Consider the following 16909-nt stretch of genomic DNA (forward strand, 5'->3'; position numbering starts at 1 on the left):
TAGATGGACACAAGTTGTCGCAGAGTATCGAGAGGGGGTTAGCCGGAGTCCCTAGAGTGGCATACCTTGGCTCTGATACCATGTGAGAATATGTGGAAGCCCCAGATCACTCTCCAAAAGAGCCCTTATGGAGAAAGGGGAGGTTCCAACATATATACAGGAGAATTGGTTCAATTCTAGCCAATGTGGGACTCCAACAGGTTCAAAAGTGGTTCAAGAGAACTTTTGGACACCTTGTCATATGGGTCTTTTTTGTGTAACCATGGGTGTCTAGGCCAGCTTGTGCGTATCTCAACTTATCGCATGGCCATGAAGATAAGATAACAGTCAGGTAAATCCCTAGTGACCCTGAGAATACTGGAATCGGCAGCCTAAGGAAAGGAGCCTCAAGGCTTGTTGGCCTTTCTTTTAAAATTGAGCTGACCCTCAGCTCAACGTCAAGTGCATAAGTCATATGCGTCTTTAGAAAATGGAAAATGGAAAATAGAAACAAATGGTGCAAACAAATGATATGCTCACCTCTTCAGGGCTGAATTGAAGGAGCATTGCAATAACAGGTAGTAGAGCCCCAACTTCACCTATTCCCACAAAAGTTCAGCAGGATATATTTTATTTACAGATATAAAAATCAAGAGCAAATGAACACCATGTAGAATCGAATACCTGTTTCAAGAAGCTTTAATATGACATTTTTAAGATACGTCATATCGACTCCTTCCCTCTTTTTTGATCTTTCCATGTTTCGGAGCTCTTCCTTCAACATAGCTTGCTGTGGGTTGTTATGAGAAAAGTAATAGTGAAAGTTATAAGTATAGTTCATGTCATATCCCGTACGACAACGTGGACGAGTCTCAGTTCATGTAACTTACAACACATCGTCCACTAAAGATATTGTCTCAATTAGCAACCATTCTCAAAATTCACAGCACATTAGAAGTTCAAATGTTCTGAGGTGAGTTGGAACAACCTGGATACCCTTTTTTGCGCTCTCAAAGCTGTTCACTACCAATAACTTCCACTGTGGTTTTAAGTTGATTTGGAAGTTATCGGGCCAACATGCTGCTTTGGGCTATGGGGCGTTGCATGTGTGTTTTCCTATGTACTTGCACATTATAGCACATCACACTAGAGAACTTGCTTACCCACAAAAGAATTGTCAGAATGCAGAGAAACATACCTGCTGGCTGTGAAGACGATTTTCACGTTCAAGCTCTTCAAGTTCCTCCTGCAAGAAAGTACATAAGAAACTACTGTAGAAATTCTGAAAAGCAACTTAAACATAAAGACACCAAAGGCCTGTTTGTTAGCAGCTTAATGAGACTCGCAGCTTGTTCGGTTAGCTATACATGACTGTTTGGTAGTGGCTTAATGTTATAGAAAGTGGCTTTATTCAGTAAGCTTCTAGGGGGAGCTTTATGCAGAAAGCCAAAAAAATTCCAAACCTTCCCCTCCCAATTAAAAAAACATGCTCCTTCCATCTATGAATAAATCATCCCAGACAAAAACTTTCTTAATCTATACAGACAAATTCATCCACACAAACAACTTAACCATATAGGACTTAATAGAAAACCAACCAAACAACCTCTAAGACTTACTTGAAGCGCAAGAATGTGTCGCTGTGACTGAGCTAACTCTTCCTCCCTTTGAGCTTGTTGCCTCGCCAAAATCTAAATTCCAAAGCACAAAATCATTTTATCAGAAAGCATCGTGTTGTTAGTTACTAAAATTAACTTTCAGCTGTAGTCCAAAGTGACTTGAATCAAAAGACCATAGATGACTAGACCGATACCTTTGCACATTATTGTGAGAAATCATGTACCATAGTCTATATAAAAATACCCAGCGAACTGAGTTTGTTGATAAGCATCAGAAACTCGAAGTATTTTCTATAGGATATAACAACAGAAAAAGTGTAGAGTTTGGAGAATGCTTGTACAGTGCAAAACTGTGCATACCAATATCTGATGTTCTTCAATTGAGGTGTTTGAGTTTGTTGTATCCTGTCTTGAGAAAGCTATCAAAGTGAAGTCAATATAGAAAAGAAAAAAAATTTAGAACCCGAGCAACCAACATGGTAAGATATCATGCTAGAACTACAGAAATTCCTAGGGTGAAACATAACAAGATAGAAAATGAAATAAATTGTACCCATATTGTGGCCATTTTCATTGTTATTTGCCTGAAATAACAATAACAAGTGATGTTAGGGTTTACGAAAAAGATAACGGAATGAACATTCTCAACTTGTGATAGAAAGAGAGGACCAAGGCAGATACCGATTGTTTCGATGATAATGAACGAAGAAGATTCTTATTGTTGTCTACAAGCTTTGAAATCTCCATGTCCTTCTCTTCAATCAATTTATCAGCAAGATCACGAAATGAATCATGTTCTTCCTATAATAAAACAAAAAAAAATTGAACAAGAGTATAAATTGATATCAGCCTCACATACACAATGTAACAAGTAGCACCTTCAATTTTTTATATCGTGTCTGGAGATCCTGCAATTCTTTTTGTAGAGTTTCACTAGGTGATGACTTTTGTTGTTCAACTTCGGACTTTAGTGCCTGAAATCTCACTGTGGAATAGTTAATGCAGTCGTCAAAATAAATTAAGGAAAAGCTTTAACAAATAAAATTGTACACTCAGAATAATTTTAGTTACATTGCCACATTTCTTCTACATTTTGAAGGTTCTTTTCCCAAGATTCTTTCTCGGATTGATGGCTAGAAAGTGCAGAAGAGAGCTTCATTTCCACGCTCTTCACCTGTTGCTCAGTGAGGCCAAGAGCTTCATCTCTGAAGAAAACATGAAAGTGGGCAACAAGAGAAAAATAGGCATAAGATATTGTTTAAAAAAGAAATTATGAACCATGGATTCTTCAAGACCTAGGAAACCATCTAGCAAAAAATTAGATGTCAAAATAGAAGATGAGGGAATGAAATCCAAGCAAAGGGGTATATACAAAATGTTCAAGAAATCTTATAAGCAAAGGATGACATTCGAGATTGAGGCTAGAATCATCGACAAAAACTGAAATTAACATGAGAGCAATGTCATATATATATCGGGTCAGGTTGAGGGGAAAACCGCAAAAAGTTGAAAAGCTGAGGAACACCTTGATAACCATTCATCTGGACAATATGCACACGTGCATACAAGTAATTCGTAAGCAATTTGTCCAGTACGCAAATGTGCATAACATGCACACGTGCATAAAAACCAAAAAACTTCAGTTACTTGAATGCACATGTGCATACCGTCCAGATGAATGGTTACCAGGGTATTCCTCAGTTTTTTATTTTTTTAGAGTTTTCCCCTGAACCTCCCTCCCTCTCTCTCTCTCTCTCTCTATATATATATATATATATATATATATATCTTGACAAGGAGGTAGCAAGCTACCTAGCACTGAGCTCCTTTTCATGACGACTTAGAGCATTCTCAAGATCTTGGAGGGCTTTGTCCCTTTCAGCAGATGTCGTCAGTATTTCATTCTCGGCCTCCTAAAAGAACGGATGGCATATGTGAGTAAATCTGTGTGCCTCGGTTTCACACAGAAGAGCAAAATAAGCACTGAAAAACATAGATACCTTCAGTGCTTCTTCCAGAGCTGCAAGTTGTTCGTTATCTTTAGCAGAGGCCAGCTCTGCATCCTTTCTCTGAAGAAGTGCATGAGCACGAGCCTTGTAGGAAGTAAATTCACTTTCTAGACGGCTGATCTGAATAATTAGAAAAATGATTCCAGAATGATGTCAAGGAAATGAGCAGAATGCATTTGCAGTGTAGACAACGAGATAGATTAAAAAATATGACAGAAATTTGACAAATGTTCTATGTAAGTTGCATATTTTAACCATACATCATGTGCAAAGAGCTCTTAAGATGTGTGCATGTCAAAGAATGGGCACTTAACTGGAAATGATCATCTACCAACCAAAGCCTAGGTAGAAAGACTTTGCAACAATAGGCCTAGAAGGAGAAGGATGAAAAGTGAAGCAAAAATGGAGGCAAAAAACTGGGAGCCGTACACCTCAAGCGTAATTCTTTTTCTTTCTTCTCCAAATCAAGAAAATTAGTCGCTAATAAGAATAGCCAGAGAAAAACTATAGGGAGGGAAATAGGACACAATGACTCCAAAGAGACCAGAAATATTACCATAATACTTCTTTACTTGAGAAAACATATTACCATGGCGCTTGATATGCATGTGTCGACTATTATAAGTTATTTTATATACTAACACATTCTTCATGAGTTATTTTGGCCTGACACCATCAGCACCTCGAGTGCATGGAAAAATACTATATTGAGCCAGATTGTAATGATCTGCTACATGGATTATGGTTTAATCAAAACCAAGACCGTTACCCATTCACTCCATCATGGTCATTACGTGGACTCCGAACATTTTCCATACACTATTTCACAGAAGAGATGACACAGTAGAACGATTACCTCCTCTTTGGCGGCCAGTAATTCAGCATCTTTTGTGTTTGACAGTTGACTTTGCACAGACAGTTCTAGTTCCATCTGACCTGTGGTTTTGCCATCATTAGGTTCATTACAAGAGTAAGTACCGAAATACGAAGTTGAACAAAACATTATATATACTTTTCATTTTGGCAGCTTCAATTTCAGCGCGTATGCAGTTACTCTCGGCAATCTCTAGCTTCCTGCTGAGTGCCTGGGAGGCAACGACCCATGTTTCTTTTTCTTTCTCCTAAGAAATAGAAAAATGCATTTTTATCAGCTGAATATGCTACCAATAACATAAACCTTTGTGTGTTGCAATTGATTTCCACTCCTACAGCAAAGCAGTTGCAAATTTATAATGTAACAACCATGTGTGACTGCATGAATGTCAGCTAAAATGTATAGCAGTTTGTCACTATGATCACAGGTGATACTACAAAATGGAACGTCAACTAGTTGGTAACAAAACTCGTATTCAGTTCATACATGCTCATGTTTCAGGTGAGTAAGTTCTCCTTTAATAGTCTCCATGGCGGCTTTAAGCCTTGCTGCTTCACCAGTTGAGGCTGCATCCATCTCTGCCAATTTTGACTCTTTTTCTGCAACAAGTCTCTAAAAGAAGAGAACGATGTAATATCAGACTTCTGTCTACTAGAAATGGTGGTTGGCTATACTGATGGTTATAAAAACTTAAAACATTTGCGTAAATGTATGACTTATTTACCTGCAGAGAAGAGATTGTTTCTGTTGCTTTGGTTCTATCTGCTGATGAGTCGGCAAGTTGAGCTTCCAGATTTTCTATTTGCTGAGAAGTACGACAGAGGTGTTATTTTGGCAAAGTTTGTGATCTAGATATGCTGGATCCAACTTCAAAATTCCTATAATCCTATTCCTCTCCAAACAGAAACAGTACCTTTTGATGCTTTGAAGAAAGTTCTGCCATTGAAGCTTGTCTCTTCTCTTCTGCAGCTTGCAGTTGCCCTCGCATGTTGTCTAGCATCTGTCGACATGCAAGTTGATATAAATTATATTACTCTATCTTACTTCCCTTATTTTTTTCCTCTTAGTATCAAGGTCAAAGATTCTGATAGTCATTTATCACTAAGAATAAAAGATGATAGGATTGAATAGAATAACTAGAGTTTCTAAACATCTCACAAGAACATAACATCAACTCTAAGATCTTAGGGGATTAAACCAGAGGAATACTATTAATCTATGTTCCTCTACCCTCAACCTTTGTTTTATTGCACAAGGATGGATTAGATGCAGATGCCAAAAAATTTGTGCATCCAGAGCTTCAGGCATTCAGCAAGGCAATCTTGCTACTGTCAAGAGCAGGCATACAGATACATATAAGACCACCACCAGCTAAAAAGAAATGCCACTTTTCATATAAATATATACACGAAAGTTCTTGATACTACTTTCTTTGCTCTTCTTTGCTCTTCTTTAACCTCGTAAATGGTCAGCATCAAGGATACACATAAAAAAACCCTTCATACTTGGCCATTATGGCAATGATGCAGGTTTTTTCTGTTGGATAAATAGAATGCAGGCACTCACATAATGTAAACCAGTACTCCCATCACAAAAGGTGTCAAAAATGGATCAAAGTAGTAAAGGAATAAGAAATCTTCGTTCCTTATGTCTGACACACGTGTCTGTGGGAAAATGTAAATGATTATGTATTTAATGTAGGAGTAATGAGAGCCGATTATAATCCCATAATATTAGTGATTAGGCAATCCCATAAAATAAGGAATTCATAGAATAGTTTCCTTTTCTTTCCCTTTGCCTTGTGTATTTATATTGTATGCTTCTTTGTCAAGAATGAATAAGAAACACAGCAGAATTCCTAAATCTGTTATGGTATCAGAGCTATCGAAGATTGGGAAGCCTTTTTAGCCTTCATAAACCTTCTTTAAAAATTCCGCAGGCCTTCATTGCCTCCTTCCTTTGATTCCTTTTTTGTGGCCTTCATTGCCAACAATTCCTAACCCAGTACTGAAAGAATGACAGAACCCAAATCAGAATCTGCCATAGCCCATGTTTCTCAACCAGGAGATTTACAGCACATCCATGCATCATACCGATTGGATGGAAAGAACTATCTCAATGGTGGATACTCATTCCTAGGTACTTGTTTTTTAACCTATTCAAGCGAGCATCCTTTTTCATTTGGATTTAATGTCTCAGTTTCAACCCTAAAATACTCTTGGATCATTGATTCAGGAGCAACTGACCATATGACTCACTCTTCCAAACACTTCTCCACATACTCACCTTGTCCAAGTAACAAGAAAATTGCCACCGCTGATGGAACTCAAACCACGGTAGCCGGTATAGGAGATATCCAACTTAGCTCATCCATTCTTTTAAAAAATGTTCTTCACGTCCCAAAATTGTCCACTAATCTGATCTCCATAAAGAAACTCACACGAGATTTACCTTGTCAAGAGGTATTTTGTGACGAATATTGTTTGCTTCAGGAAAAGGATTCGGGGAAGACGATTGGACTTGCTAAGGAAAAGGATGATCTATATTGTCTTGAGATGCCAAAAAGTACTACATTATCTCACTTTCTCGTATAAGAATCTGTTCTTTCCAATAAATAAAAAATCATAATTCATCATTCTCGTTTAGGTCATCCCTCATTTATGATTATTAAAATTATTTTTCCTTATTTGTTTAAAAGAATTGATGTTGAAAGCCTTCATTGTGAGGTATGTGAGCTTGCTAAACACAAGCGTACCCCTTTTCCTATCAGTGATGAAAGAAGCAACTCTCCTTTTTATCTTATTCACAATGATATTCGGGGTCCATCTAATATTTTCAATGTGTCGGGTGCAAGATGGTTCGTAACCTTCATTGATGATTGTACACGAGTTACTTGGATGTTCTTATTAAAACATAAGTCTGATGTTAGCACTATTCTCCCAAATTTCATATCGATGGTAAAAAATCAATTTGGAGTAAAAGTTCAAAAAATAAGATCCGATGCTGTTCGAGACTTTTTCAATCAAACTCTCACCTCCTATTTTCAAAAAGAGGGAATAATTCAAGAATCTTCATGTGTTAAAACACCCAATAGAACGAAGTGGCAGAAAGGAAAAATGGGCATTTATTAGATCAAACCAGAGCATTATTATTTCAAAATAGCGTTCCAAAACATTTTTGGGGAGAAACTTATCTTATAAATAGACTCCCTACCCAAGTTCTAGGATTCGAAAGTCCTATGGATGTACTTTCTTCCTTTTACCCAAATGTTTCCACTTCCAACAATCTTGTACCCCGTATTTTTGGATGTATTTCATTTGTTCACGTCCATAGCCAAGACAGAAACAAACTTGATCCTCGGGCTCTAAAGTGTGTTTTTTTTGGGATATTCCTCAACCCAGAAAGGGTACAAATGTTACCAACCCCCATCTAGAAAGTTTTTTATGTCAAGGGATGTAACTTTTAGCGAAAAAAATCCCTACTTTACCCAACCTTATCTTCAGGGGGAGGATCGAAAGGAAGATAAGGGTAGCATGGAAGATATTTTTCTTGACTTATCTATATTAGCTTCCACTTCTATCCTTAAGCACTCCCTAAATACTCCTGTTATCCATAATCCCGAAATAGTTTCACCAGCTCGTGAGCCTATTCCATCCCAATCTCACTCCACTCCTATCCATGAGCCTGAACACTCCCCAAGTACTCTTGTTCCTCATACTCTGAAACAATTCAACTAGATGATGAACCTATTCCAGAATCTGAATTTACTCGGTTTAGAAAGAACCTGGTATACTCAAGACAAAAGAAGAGCATTCTTGGACCTGAGCAAGTCCGAGAATCTAATATTGGTCCTTCAAACGAGGTAACAATTTCTAACTCTATACCCTTGCAAAGCATAACCGAATCTCAAACAAGTGACCAATCTCTGCCTATTGCCGTTAGAAAAGGAACAAGAGAATGCATAAAAAGACCATTGTATCCCTATCATACTACACCTCTTTCCAAAATTCTCTCCCACCTACAAAGCATTTCTTGTCAACCTCAACTCCATTTCCATTCCTACAAATTTATCTGAGGCATTATCTAATGAAAATTGGAAGCAAGCCATGAATGTGGAAATGGAAGCACTTGAAAAGAATAAAACTTGGGAGTTGGTTAAATTGCCTGAAAGGGAAAAGGCCAGTAGGATGCAAATGGGTTTATACAGTGAAATATAACGCGGATGGGTCAATTGAGAGGTATAAAGCAAGACTGATAGCCAAGGGATATACGCAAACTTTTGGCATTGATTACTTTGAGACATTCGCACCTGTTGTAAAAATGAATACAGTTGGGGTAATTTTATCCCTAGCTGCTAATCTTGATTTGGATTTGCATCAATTTGATGTAAAAAACGCGTTCTTGCATGGAGAACTTGAGGAGGAGATCTATATGGATGTTCCACCTAGTTATGGAAAGGGAACAAAACCCAATACGGTGTGTAAGTTAAAAAAGGCACTATACGGCTTAAAACAATCTCCTCGAGCATGGTTTGGGAGATTTACCAGGGCTATGTTAACTTTGGGATATAAACGAAGTCAAGGGGATCACACTTTGTTCATCAAGCACTCAAAAACAAGAAAAATAACAATGCTACTGGTTTATGTGGATGATATCAATTTAACAGAAGATGATAAAGAAGAGCAACAAGCCCTGAGCCTATGTCTAGCCAAAGAATTTGAGATCAAGACATTAGGAAGACTGAAGTATTTCCTTGGAATTGAAGTTGCTCATTCAAGAAAGGAAATTTTTATATCCCAACAGAAGTATGTTATAGATTTGCTCATGGAAACAGGTCAAGGTGCATGCAAACTTGCTAGTACTCCTATAGACCCGAATCATAGATTGGGAAATGCAGAAGAAGATTCAATTGTGAACAAAGAAATGTGTCAACGGCTTGTAGGGAAACTTATATATTTGTCTTATACCAGACCTGACATAGCTTATGTTGTAAGCATCTCAGTCCATGCATAACCCAAAGGAAACCCATTTACGAGCCACAAAACGGACTTTATAGTGTCTCAAAGGAGCACCGGGGAAGAGAATCATGTTTGAAAGAAATAACCCTGTAACTCTTGAAGCATACACCGATGCAAGCTATGCTACGTCATCACTTGACAGTAGATCGATAACAGGGTATTGCACTTATCTCAAAGGAAATCTTGTGACATGGAGAAGCAAGAAGCAAAGTGTGGTAGCACGATCTAGTGTTGAAGCCGAATTTCGGACGATGGCATGCGAACTATTGTGGCTAAAAATCATCGTAAAAGATCTAAGGATCAATTGGGAGGGACCAATGAAGCTCTATTGTGACAATAAATCAGCAATAAACATAGCTCACAATCCAATTCAGTATGATCGAACAAAGCATGTTGAAGTTGACAGACATTTTGTCAAGGAGAAGCTAGACAGTGGCTTAATTTGTACTCCATTCGTGCCTACTCATGACAACTAGCAGATGTTTTCACCAAAGGACTAAGTAGACCAACGTTTGAGAGAATTTTATCCAAGCTGGGAATGGGAAACTCCCACTCACCAGCTTGAGGGGGAGTGTGGGAAAATGTAAAAATGTAAATGATTATGTATTTAATGTAGGAGTAATGGGAGTCGAGTATAATCCCATAATATTAGTGATCGTATGCAATCCCATAAAATCAGGGATTCATAGAATAGTTTCCTTTTCTTTCCCTTTGCCTTGTGTATTTATATCGTATGCTTCCCTATCAAGAATGAATAAGAAACACAGCAAAATTCCTAAATCTGTTAGTGTCTCATCATTATTCTCTAATTAATTGATCCTTCTTAGCAAGCTATAATTTCCCTCACGCCTAAACTATCAAATATGATTGAACTTTAAGAGGTGGATACTCCTTCAATATTCATAAGTTCATGTGAAAGATTCAACTAACATCAAATGCAGAATACACAACACATAACTCAAAGTTGCATTGGCCATGGAGGCAGAACAAGAGGCTTTTGGGCCAATTGTACCAAATGAGCTTTAAAGCCTAAATCATGAGTTCAAATCCATTCAGAGGCATGGATCTGTGAGATGATATTCTTCTTAATTGGAGGGTAAAAAAAGAACGATTGCATGGAGGTAGAATAAACATCAATATTAGATCACCACATAGAGCAGGTCCTTCATAACTAGCCTTACTGTTGGCCTTCATCCAATTGTAGCTTAGAAGGAGATACACAACAGTAGATATTACATGAAGCAAGGGATAACAGATTTACCTTTATACATATAAATAACAGAATAAACAGATGCAAAGGCATCTCTTTTGCACAATTTCAAGATAAAGTTTCTTGTACAGTCGCTAGTACTCTTGTAGTATAGAACATAGAACTAGTTTAAGCATTTCAGTACCTGTTCTTTTTCTAGTAGCGACTGTTGCAATGTCTCAATAGCATTATCTTTAGGCTCCACAGAACGGCGCATCTCTTCAAGACTGTCTCGAAGTCTAAAAGCGATTGAGATAGTGAATAGCCAAGAAAAAAACAATGCAATCAATGATGCATTCAAAAGTAGAAATAATAATTATGCCTTCTCCACAAGAGAGAACAGATTGCAACCATTAGCAAATTTCTACAATCGCTTGGCATAGTCGATAATCGAAATTCTATCTGATTAATGATTAATGCTTGGTACCATGCAGCTTTAAGAAAAAATACAGAATGGATGAAGAGATAAAACTTTTTTATGAATCAAGACATGGAACCACAAATTGTTAACTTCAGAACCACTTAAATGCACACACCATCGTCATATCTTTATTCATCGTGTTCCGACATCAATAATGCTAAAAAATCGAGAAGTTCAATGACTTCTATAATTAAGATTGGGACATAGAGAAGTGGCAATGTTGGTCCAAGTCTGAAGGTACACACTTCATGTTATTTAGGGTATGTTTGTTCTCCCCTCCTACTTGAAAAGATCCTTGTGTATGGGAATGTAACTTTGTGGGTTTAGTAGATAGCTTATGACACCCTAAAAATGTGAAGTGCAAAACTTGTACCGTGTTCCACAAATGCTACATTTCAACTTTTAAACTAAAAGGTTTCACTTCCACAAAATAAAAGGATATGGCGTTGATCTGAAGTTTTAGTATGTTGTACCTATTGTTTGCACTTCGCAATTGTTGCCTCTCTGTATCAATTGCTTTCAGCGCCTCATTAGCGTTTTGGCGTGTGCGATCAAGTTCCTGCTGCAATCCTGACAACTGCAATGAAGCCTGCTCTGCCTTCTCATTGACTTCACGATACTTGGCCTCAAGGTCATCTTTCTCCTGGAAATGATTGTCTCCACAAACCAATCAGTATTATGACACAAAATGAAAATTTTACATACTCTGACTACCTTACAAAATAAAAACTTAATTGTATATAATTGTCACTTCTTACTTCAAGTCTTGGCTGCTTGAGAACATGAAAGTTTCTCATGTAGAAAAAGGAATTTTATTTTATTTTTGCAGGATCCTGATCTTTCACACTAGATCTTCTTTATAATAACGAATTGCAGAATGGATATCGTTGATAAGATATTGTTACCATCTTGCATTCTTTTACCTAATCTTAGTAATTAAGGATAATGATTTTCATAAGTAAATAGGTCTTTTATCCAATGATACCAAGTGAGCTCTATAACCCTTATGATACGAGTTCAGATCTCTCGGAAACATGGGTGCATGCGTTGATTTGCCATTTAAAGAGAACTCTTTTTTTCTCAAGTACGTGAATATTGGTGTTATCGTAAATTTAGAGATGATTTACTAAAACGCTTATGTCATCCCTTTTGAGTAATGTGTTCTTTTGAGTGATGTGTTGCTGCTACATTGTGCACCATCCACCATATGCCTTTCAAAACACCAGGAGAGAACATCATCATATGCTATGGCCTAATTTCAGATTCTTATTACCTTTAATCAAAAAATATCTGTCAAGGTCAACAGTATCATGTTAACATTACGTTGACTGCCTTGTAAAAGAATAAGCCCATTGTTGGCTTTGTTGTGAGTGTGAGTGTCAGCTTGGGAAAAGTATTTCCAGAGAGATCAGAGAGTTTTCTGCTTTCCTACAGTGAGCTGCCTCATTCTCATATCAGTGGATCAGCTTCACTTCTCACTTTGTGGAGGATCCCTAATCCCTTGTTGATGTGGGTTTTAGATTCAAAACTATATATCAATCGTCTACTTCTCTTCAGGAAGCTAACTTAGAAACCACGACACTTTTTATAGTTTTGGGAGTGGACGTGATTGAGTCATGTACATTCTGGGGAACTTTAGTGACTGGCTTCAGAGGATCTAAAGCATATGCAGGTACAGACGAGATTTGATGTCGCTGTTTGGTAGCAATAATGGGAACTTTGTGGAGAATTCACCACCAGTTTGGTTAATATCGAACTGTTAATTGTCAGTTTCTTGAGTTTATCGAATTTTCTACTTTTTTCCATTTTAGGATTATGGAAGCATTGTGTTTTGCATTTCTTTTTTCCTAGACATGTTATCTCTATATCTCATTACAATTTCTTTCTTGATAAAAAATAATAATATGATAATTCAGCTTAAGATATGACAGAAATGCTTGAGATCAAGGAAAAGTGAAAGTAAGCAGGAGCGAATCAATTCTTGTTAAATAGGAACTGTTAGCATGATTGTGCTGTATCCAAACGAAATAGCTGGAGTAGCGTATGCGATAGCTTACTGACGCATGTGATAGCTTAGTGGCCTTATAGTGATAAGTTCCTTCCTGTTCAACTACAATGCATTTGACAAGTTGTGATGGAAGAAAGTTTACAAATAAGATTTTCCAGTTTTCCACCAGCATCATTGCCAAGTGGAAAATTCATGAAAAGAATGTAAGGCGGTTCCAAATCTAAGGCCCTTTACAAACTAAATTGTGTGAAAATTTAAGTGAACAAGGCCAGAATACTCCCAAATATTGAGGCATAGTTTGCAAAACTGAGTCCAGGACTCCCTGTTGGTTATATATCAACATCACAGAAGTCCCTCAAAAGTATTTATAGTTAAAGCATGCACATAAAGAAAACTAATAAAATAAGCAGTTGATATAGAGGTATTAAAATAATGCCCCAGTGGTATCAATGTGAAGGAAAAAATGTCTGAATATGTAATATATTGGATACTGCATGGTTTTAAAGGACCCACGAACTGAATTACCTTCTGAACCTCTTGGATTCGTTGTTTTGCTCGCTTGTGAAGCCTGTTTAACTTAGAATCAAGCTCAGAGTACTTCTCATCACGCTCTTTTATTTGTTGATCCAGATTTTTTTCAGCTGTATGAACAAACCATGGTATAACTTTATACTAAGATCAAAAAAGGAAATCAATACCAGCAACAAAAAGCGTTATCATACCTACAGCCATCGGCCATGGAAACTACAAAAACCTCCTCGATTCACATTCCAAGGTAATCATAGTAAAGCAGATCAAAAAAACAATAGTTAAAGGACAAACAGGAAATGTATACAACCTTCAGCTAGTTTAGCAGCAAGCTCTTGGGACTTGGCATCGGCATCTGAGTATTCTGCTCGAAGATGCTCCAGAGCTGCCTCTGCAGCACCCCGTGTCTGTCTTTCTTCTATAAGTTCTTTACTCAAGGAATCTATTTTGTCATGCAACTCTTTGGAACCTCCAAATTCGCCATCTTGATCAATTGCTTTAGCTTGTTGGAAAGAACCAGCTGACTCTGTGTGTACATTCTTCAATTCCTGGAATTGAGACTTCAAGTACTCATTCTGAAACTTAAGCTCTACCACCATTTGCATCAGCTGATCTTGAGTATCATCAGAATTGAGGTTACCGTTGGATAAAGCAGTACCCTCATTTAGATCTCCACTATTTTGAGGACTCGGGTCATTCAATTTTTCAGAATTAAGGTTACTATTTGATATAGCACTACCCTCATTTAGATCTCCACTATGTTGAGGACTCGTGGCATTCAATTTTTCAGAATTGAGGTTACTATCAGATAAAGCAGCAGCCTCATTTAGATCTCCACTATTTTGAGGACTTGTGTCATTCAAATTTTCGGAATTGAGGTTACTATCAGATAAAGCAGCACCCTCATTTAGATCTCCATTATTTTGAGGACTCGGATCATTCAATTTTTCAGAATTGAGGCTACCATCGGATAAAGCAGTATCCTCATTTAGATCTCCGCTATTTTGAGGACTCGGGTCATTCAATTTTGGATAAGGTTGTACAGCATCTCCAACATGATTTTCTAATCTCACCTCAATTTCATCTTCCCCTTCTGACATTATCTTGTAGTTTCTAAAATACTGCGCTGTATTTTGAAGTTGGTGATGTCTTTATTTACTCTTCCAACTTGATAAAAATAAACACTAGAATGGCATGTGTATAACAAACTCTTCCCTTATAAAGGTTCCAACAGATTTAGTTCCCTTCGTCTGTGAGCAACTTTAAGAAAAAACAGAAAAAGGTAAATATAAGGTACAACAAAATCAGTCGATTACTTGGATACTAATTATAGAAGATCCTATGATGCAAATTGTTTCACGTACTGAAAGGGACAGTTTGTCCATTATAACAAGATGAGATGGTTTGCCAGAGCAGTGGACAATAAAAGAGACATTAGAAACAACTGATAACTGGTACACCAACACCTACCTAAATCAGAGTAAGGAAAATATACAAGCAATGGGATCAGCTTTTTGCGGTTAAAGAAGATCAAAGAAGAGCATCAAATATGTTCTTGATTAACATTTGGGGTGGGATGTGTGGGAGCATATACTGAAAGTAACTCTAATTCCAATTCTAATTCTAATCCACAAAATTTGGATTTCCTGACACATATTTATATCAAACTTATGTATATCATGGCATTGGAAACTCAATTGCATGGTTTGTAATTTGAACTAAAATCAGCTTCAATCCAATTCCACATTCTCACACCCTACCTTGACTCACAAACAAGTCTGAAACCTCCTACAATAACAACTTCTCGATCATCACACCAATATACCACATGAGGCAGCTAATATCAGTGACTAATTCGATCTACAATAACACTCACACAGAGTACATACTAACATACATAAAGTATAAAACAAACCAGATTGAAAGCAACTGCAACAAGTGAAATAACTTGACAACGTGGTAACAATTGGGATTTTTTGTTGCATACAAAGTACTCCTGGTAAGCAATTCTGCATATCAAAATAAAAAGTGAAGAGCATTTGAGGTATCTAACCTTATTATCTTGTGTAGACGAGAACAAAATCAGCCAACATTTTTTAATCCGAAATGGGTGTGATTAATTGGTCAATCAAGATCTATATTTCGTGAATATTTTTTCGAATACCTAAAGGATCTAAACACCACCACCCCCTCTATGAATCAATCAAACCGTCATTATGAACAAATTTATGATTGAAAAAAGGGGTGGAGATTCGGATGGCATAAACTCTATGAATGCTATGTTCTCACGATTCGCATTTGTGAAAAATGGAAGCTTTTCAATGGCACCAGATTTTCGATTTACGTATGCTCCCGAGTCACGAGTTGACTCAGAAGTCCGCAAAACGCAAATCGAACCTTGCACCCCCCAACTTCAGTAAATTCATCATTTTATCCTCATTCAAATTTCTAGATTTATTTTTGTATGTTGTTTGTTTTTTAAGAGAAGTTGAACCGAAGTTTTTTTATACGTATAGCTTTCAGAGAGAAACATGACAACTCACGATTTCATTAGCAAAAATATTTGAAATTGCATCGGAAAAAATCATTGAAATTGACGAAAGATTAAATATGATAATGAAAGCATTAGCTAACGACAAAAGAAAAATAATTGAAATTGCATCGGCAAAAATATTTTGGTAGCTAACGTGGGTAATAGAAAACAAGCAAATCAATGGAAATGATGATGAAAGATCCAATAGATTTACATATAGCAAAAATTAAGGGGTCGTTTGGTTCGTGATATTCAAAGAAATTTGATGGAATTGAAATGACAAATTCATTTGACCAAATTTCAATTTATTTGTTTGGTTTATTTCTTGAAATGGATGGAATCTTTCGAATTTCAGTGGATTCCACAAATTAATGAATTTATCATTCTTTGTTATAATGGAAGAAATTGAATTTCATCACAATCCACCACGACCATGATACTATTGTTCGTCATGCCTCATCCCTAATTCCCCAACCACCATACCACTATTGTCGCCGCCACCCATCCCACTCCACCCTACCACTAACCACCATGTCATCACTGTTGTCATCACACCCACCCGTCAATATGTCAGTCATTGCACATACTTACTACGACCATGCTACTACGGTTACTGTCACGCCCCTAACCTAACCCCTAGTACCACACCATTATTCTCGTTGTTTATGTAT

At 37.1% G+C, this 16909-nt stretch overlaps 1 protein-coding gene across 1 annotated transcript in view; it reads right to left on the reverse strand.

Moving 5' to 3' along the window:
• The window catches only part of LOC112517016 (protein GRIP), a 17124-nt gene extending 1038 nt beyond the window's left edge, over positions 1-16086 (reverse strand). The window contains exons 1-21 of the mRNA XM_025124313.1: positions 15759-16086; positions 14016-14965; positions 13703-13818; positions 11643-11812; positions 10894-10987; positions 5395-5481; positions 5206-5286; positions 4968-5093; positions 4620-4728; positions 4464-4543; positions 3599-3727; positions 3411-3511; positions 2670-2803; positions 2477-2583; positions 2280-2399; positions 2152-2182; positions 1959-2017; positions 1599-1670; positions 1178-1225; positions 664-769; positions 520-578 (exon numbers count right to left, since the gene is read on the reverse strand). Coding sequence (XP_024980081.1) covers positions 520-578; positions 664-769; positions 1178-1225; positions 1599-1670; positions 1959-2017; positions 2152-2182; positions 2280-2399; positions 2477-2583; positions 2670-2803; positions 3411-3511; positions 3599-3727; positions 4464-4543; positions 4620-4728; positions 4968-5093; positions 5206-5286; positions 5395-5481; positions 10894-10987; positions 11643-11812; positions 13703-13818; positions 14016-14805 — 2619 coding nt within the window. The 5' untranslated portion in view covers positions 14806-14965; positions 15759-16086. The remainder of the gene's footprint in view (positions 1-519; positions 579-663; positions 770-1177; positions 1226-1598; positions 1671-1958; positions 2018-2151; positions 2183-2279; positions 2400-2476; positions 2584-2669; positions 2804-3410; positions 3512-3598; positions 3728-4463; positions 4544-4619; positions 4729-4967; positions 5094-5205; positions 5287-5394; positions 5482-10893; positions 10988-11642; positions 11813-13702; positions 13819-14015; positions 14966-15758) is intronic.
• Between the last annotated feature and the right edge of the window lie 823 nt (positions 16087-16909).

This window comes from Cynara cardunculus (genome assembly GCF_001531365.2).
Source record: "Cynara cardunculus var. scolymus isolate 2C chromosome LG 1, CcrdV1, whole genome shotgun sequence".
In the NCBI taxonomy this organism is placed as follows: domain Eukaryota; kingdom Viridiplantae; phylum Streptophyta; class Magnoliopsida; order Asterales; family Asteraceae; genus Cynara; species Cynara cardunculus.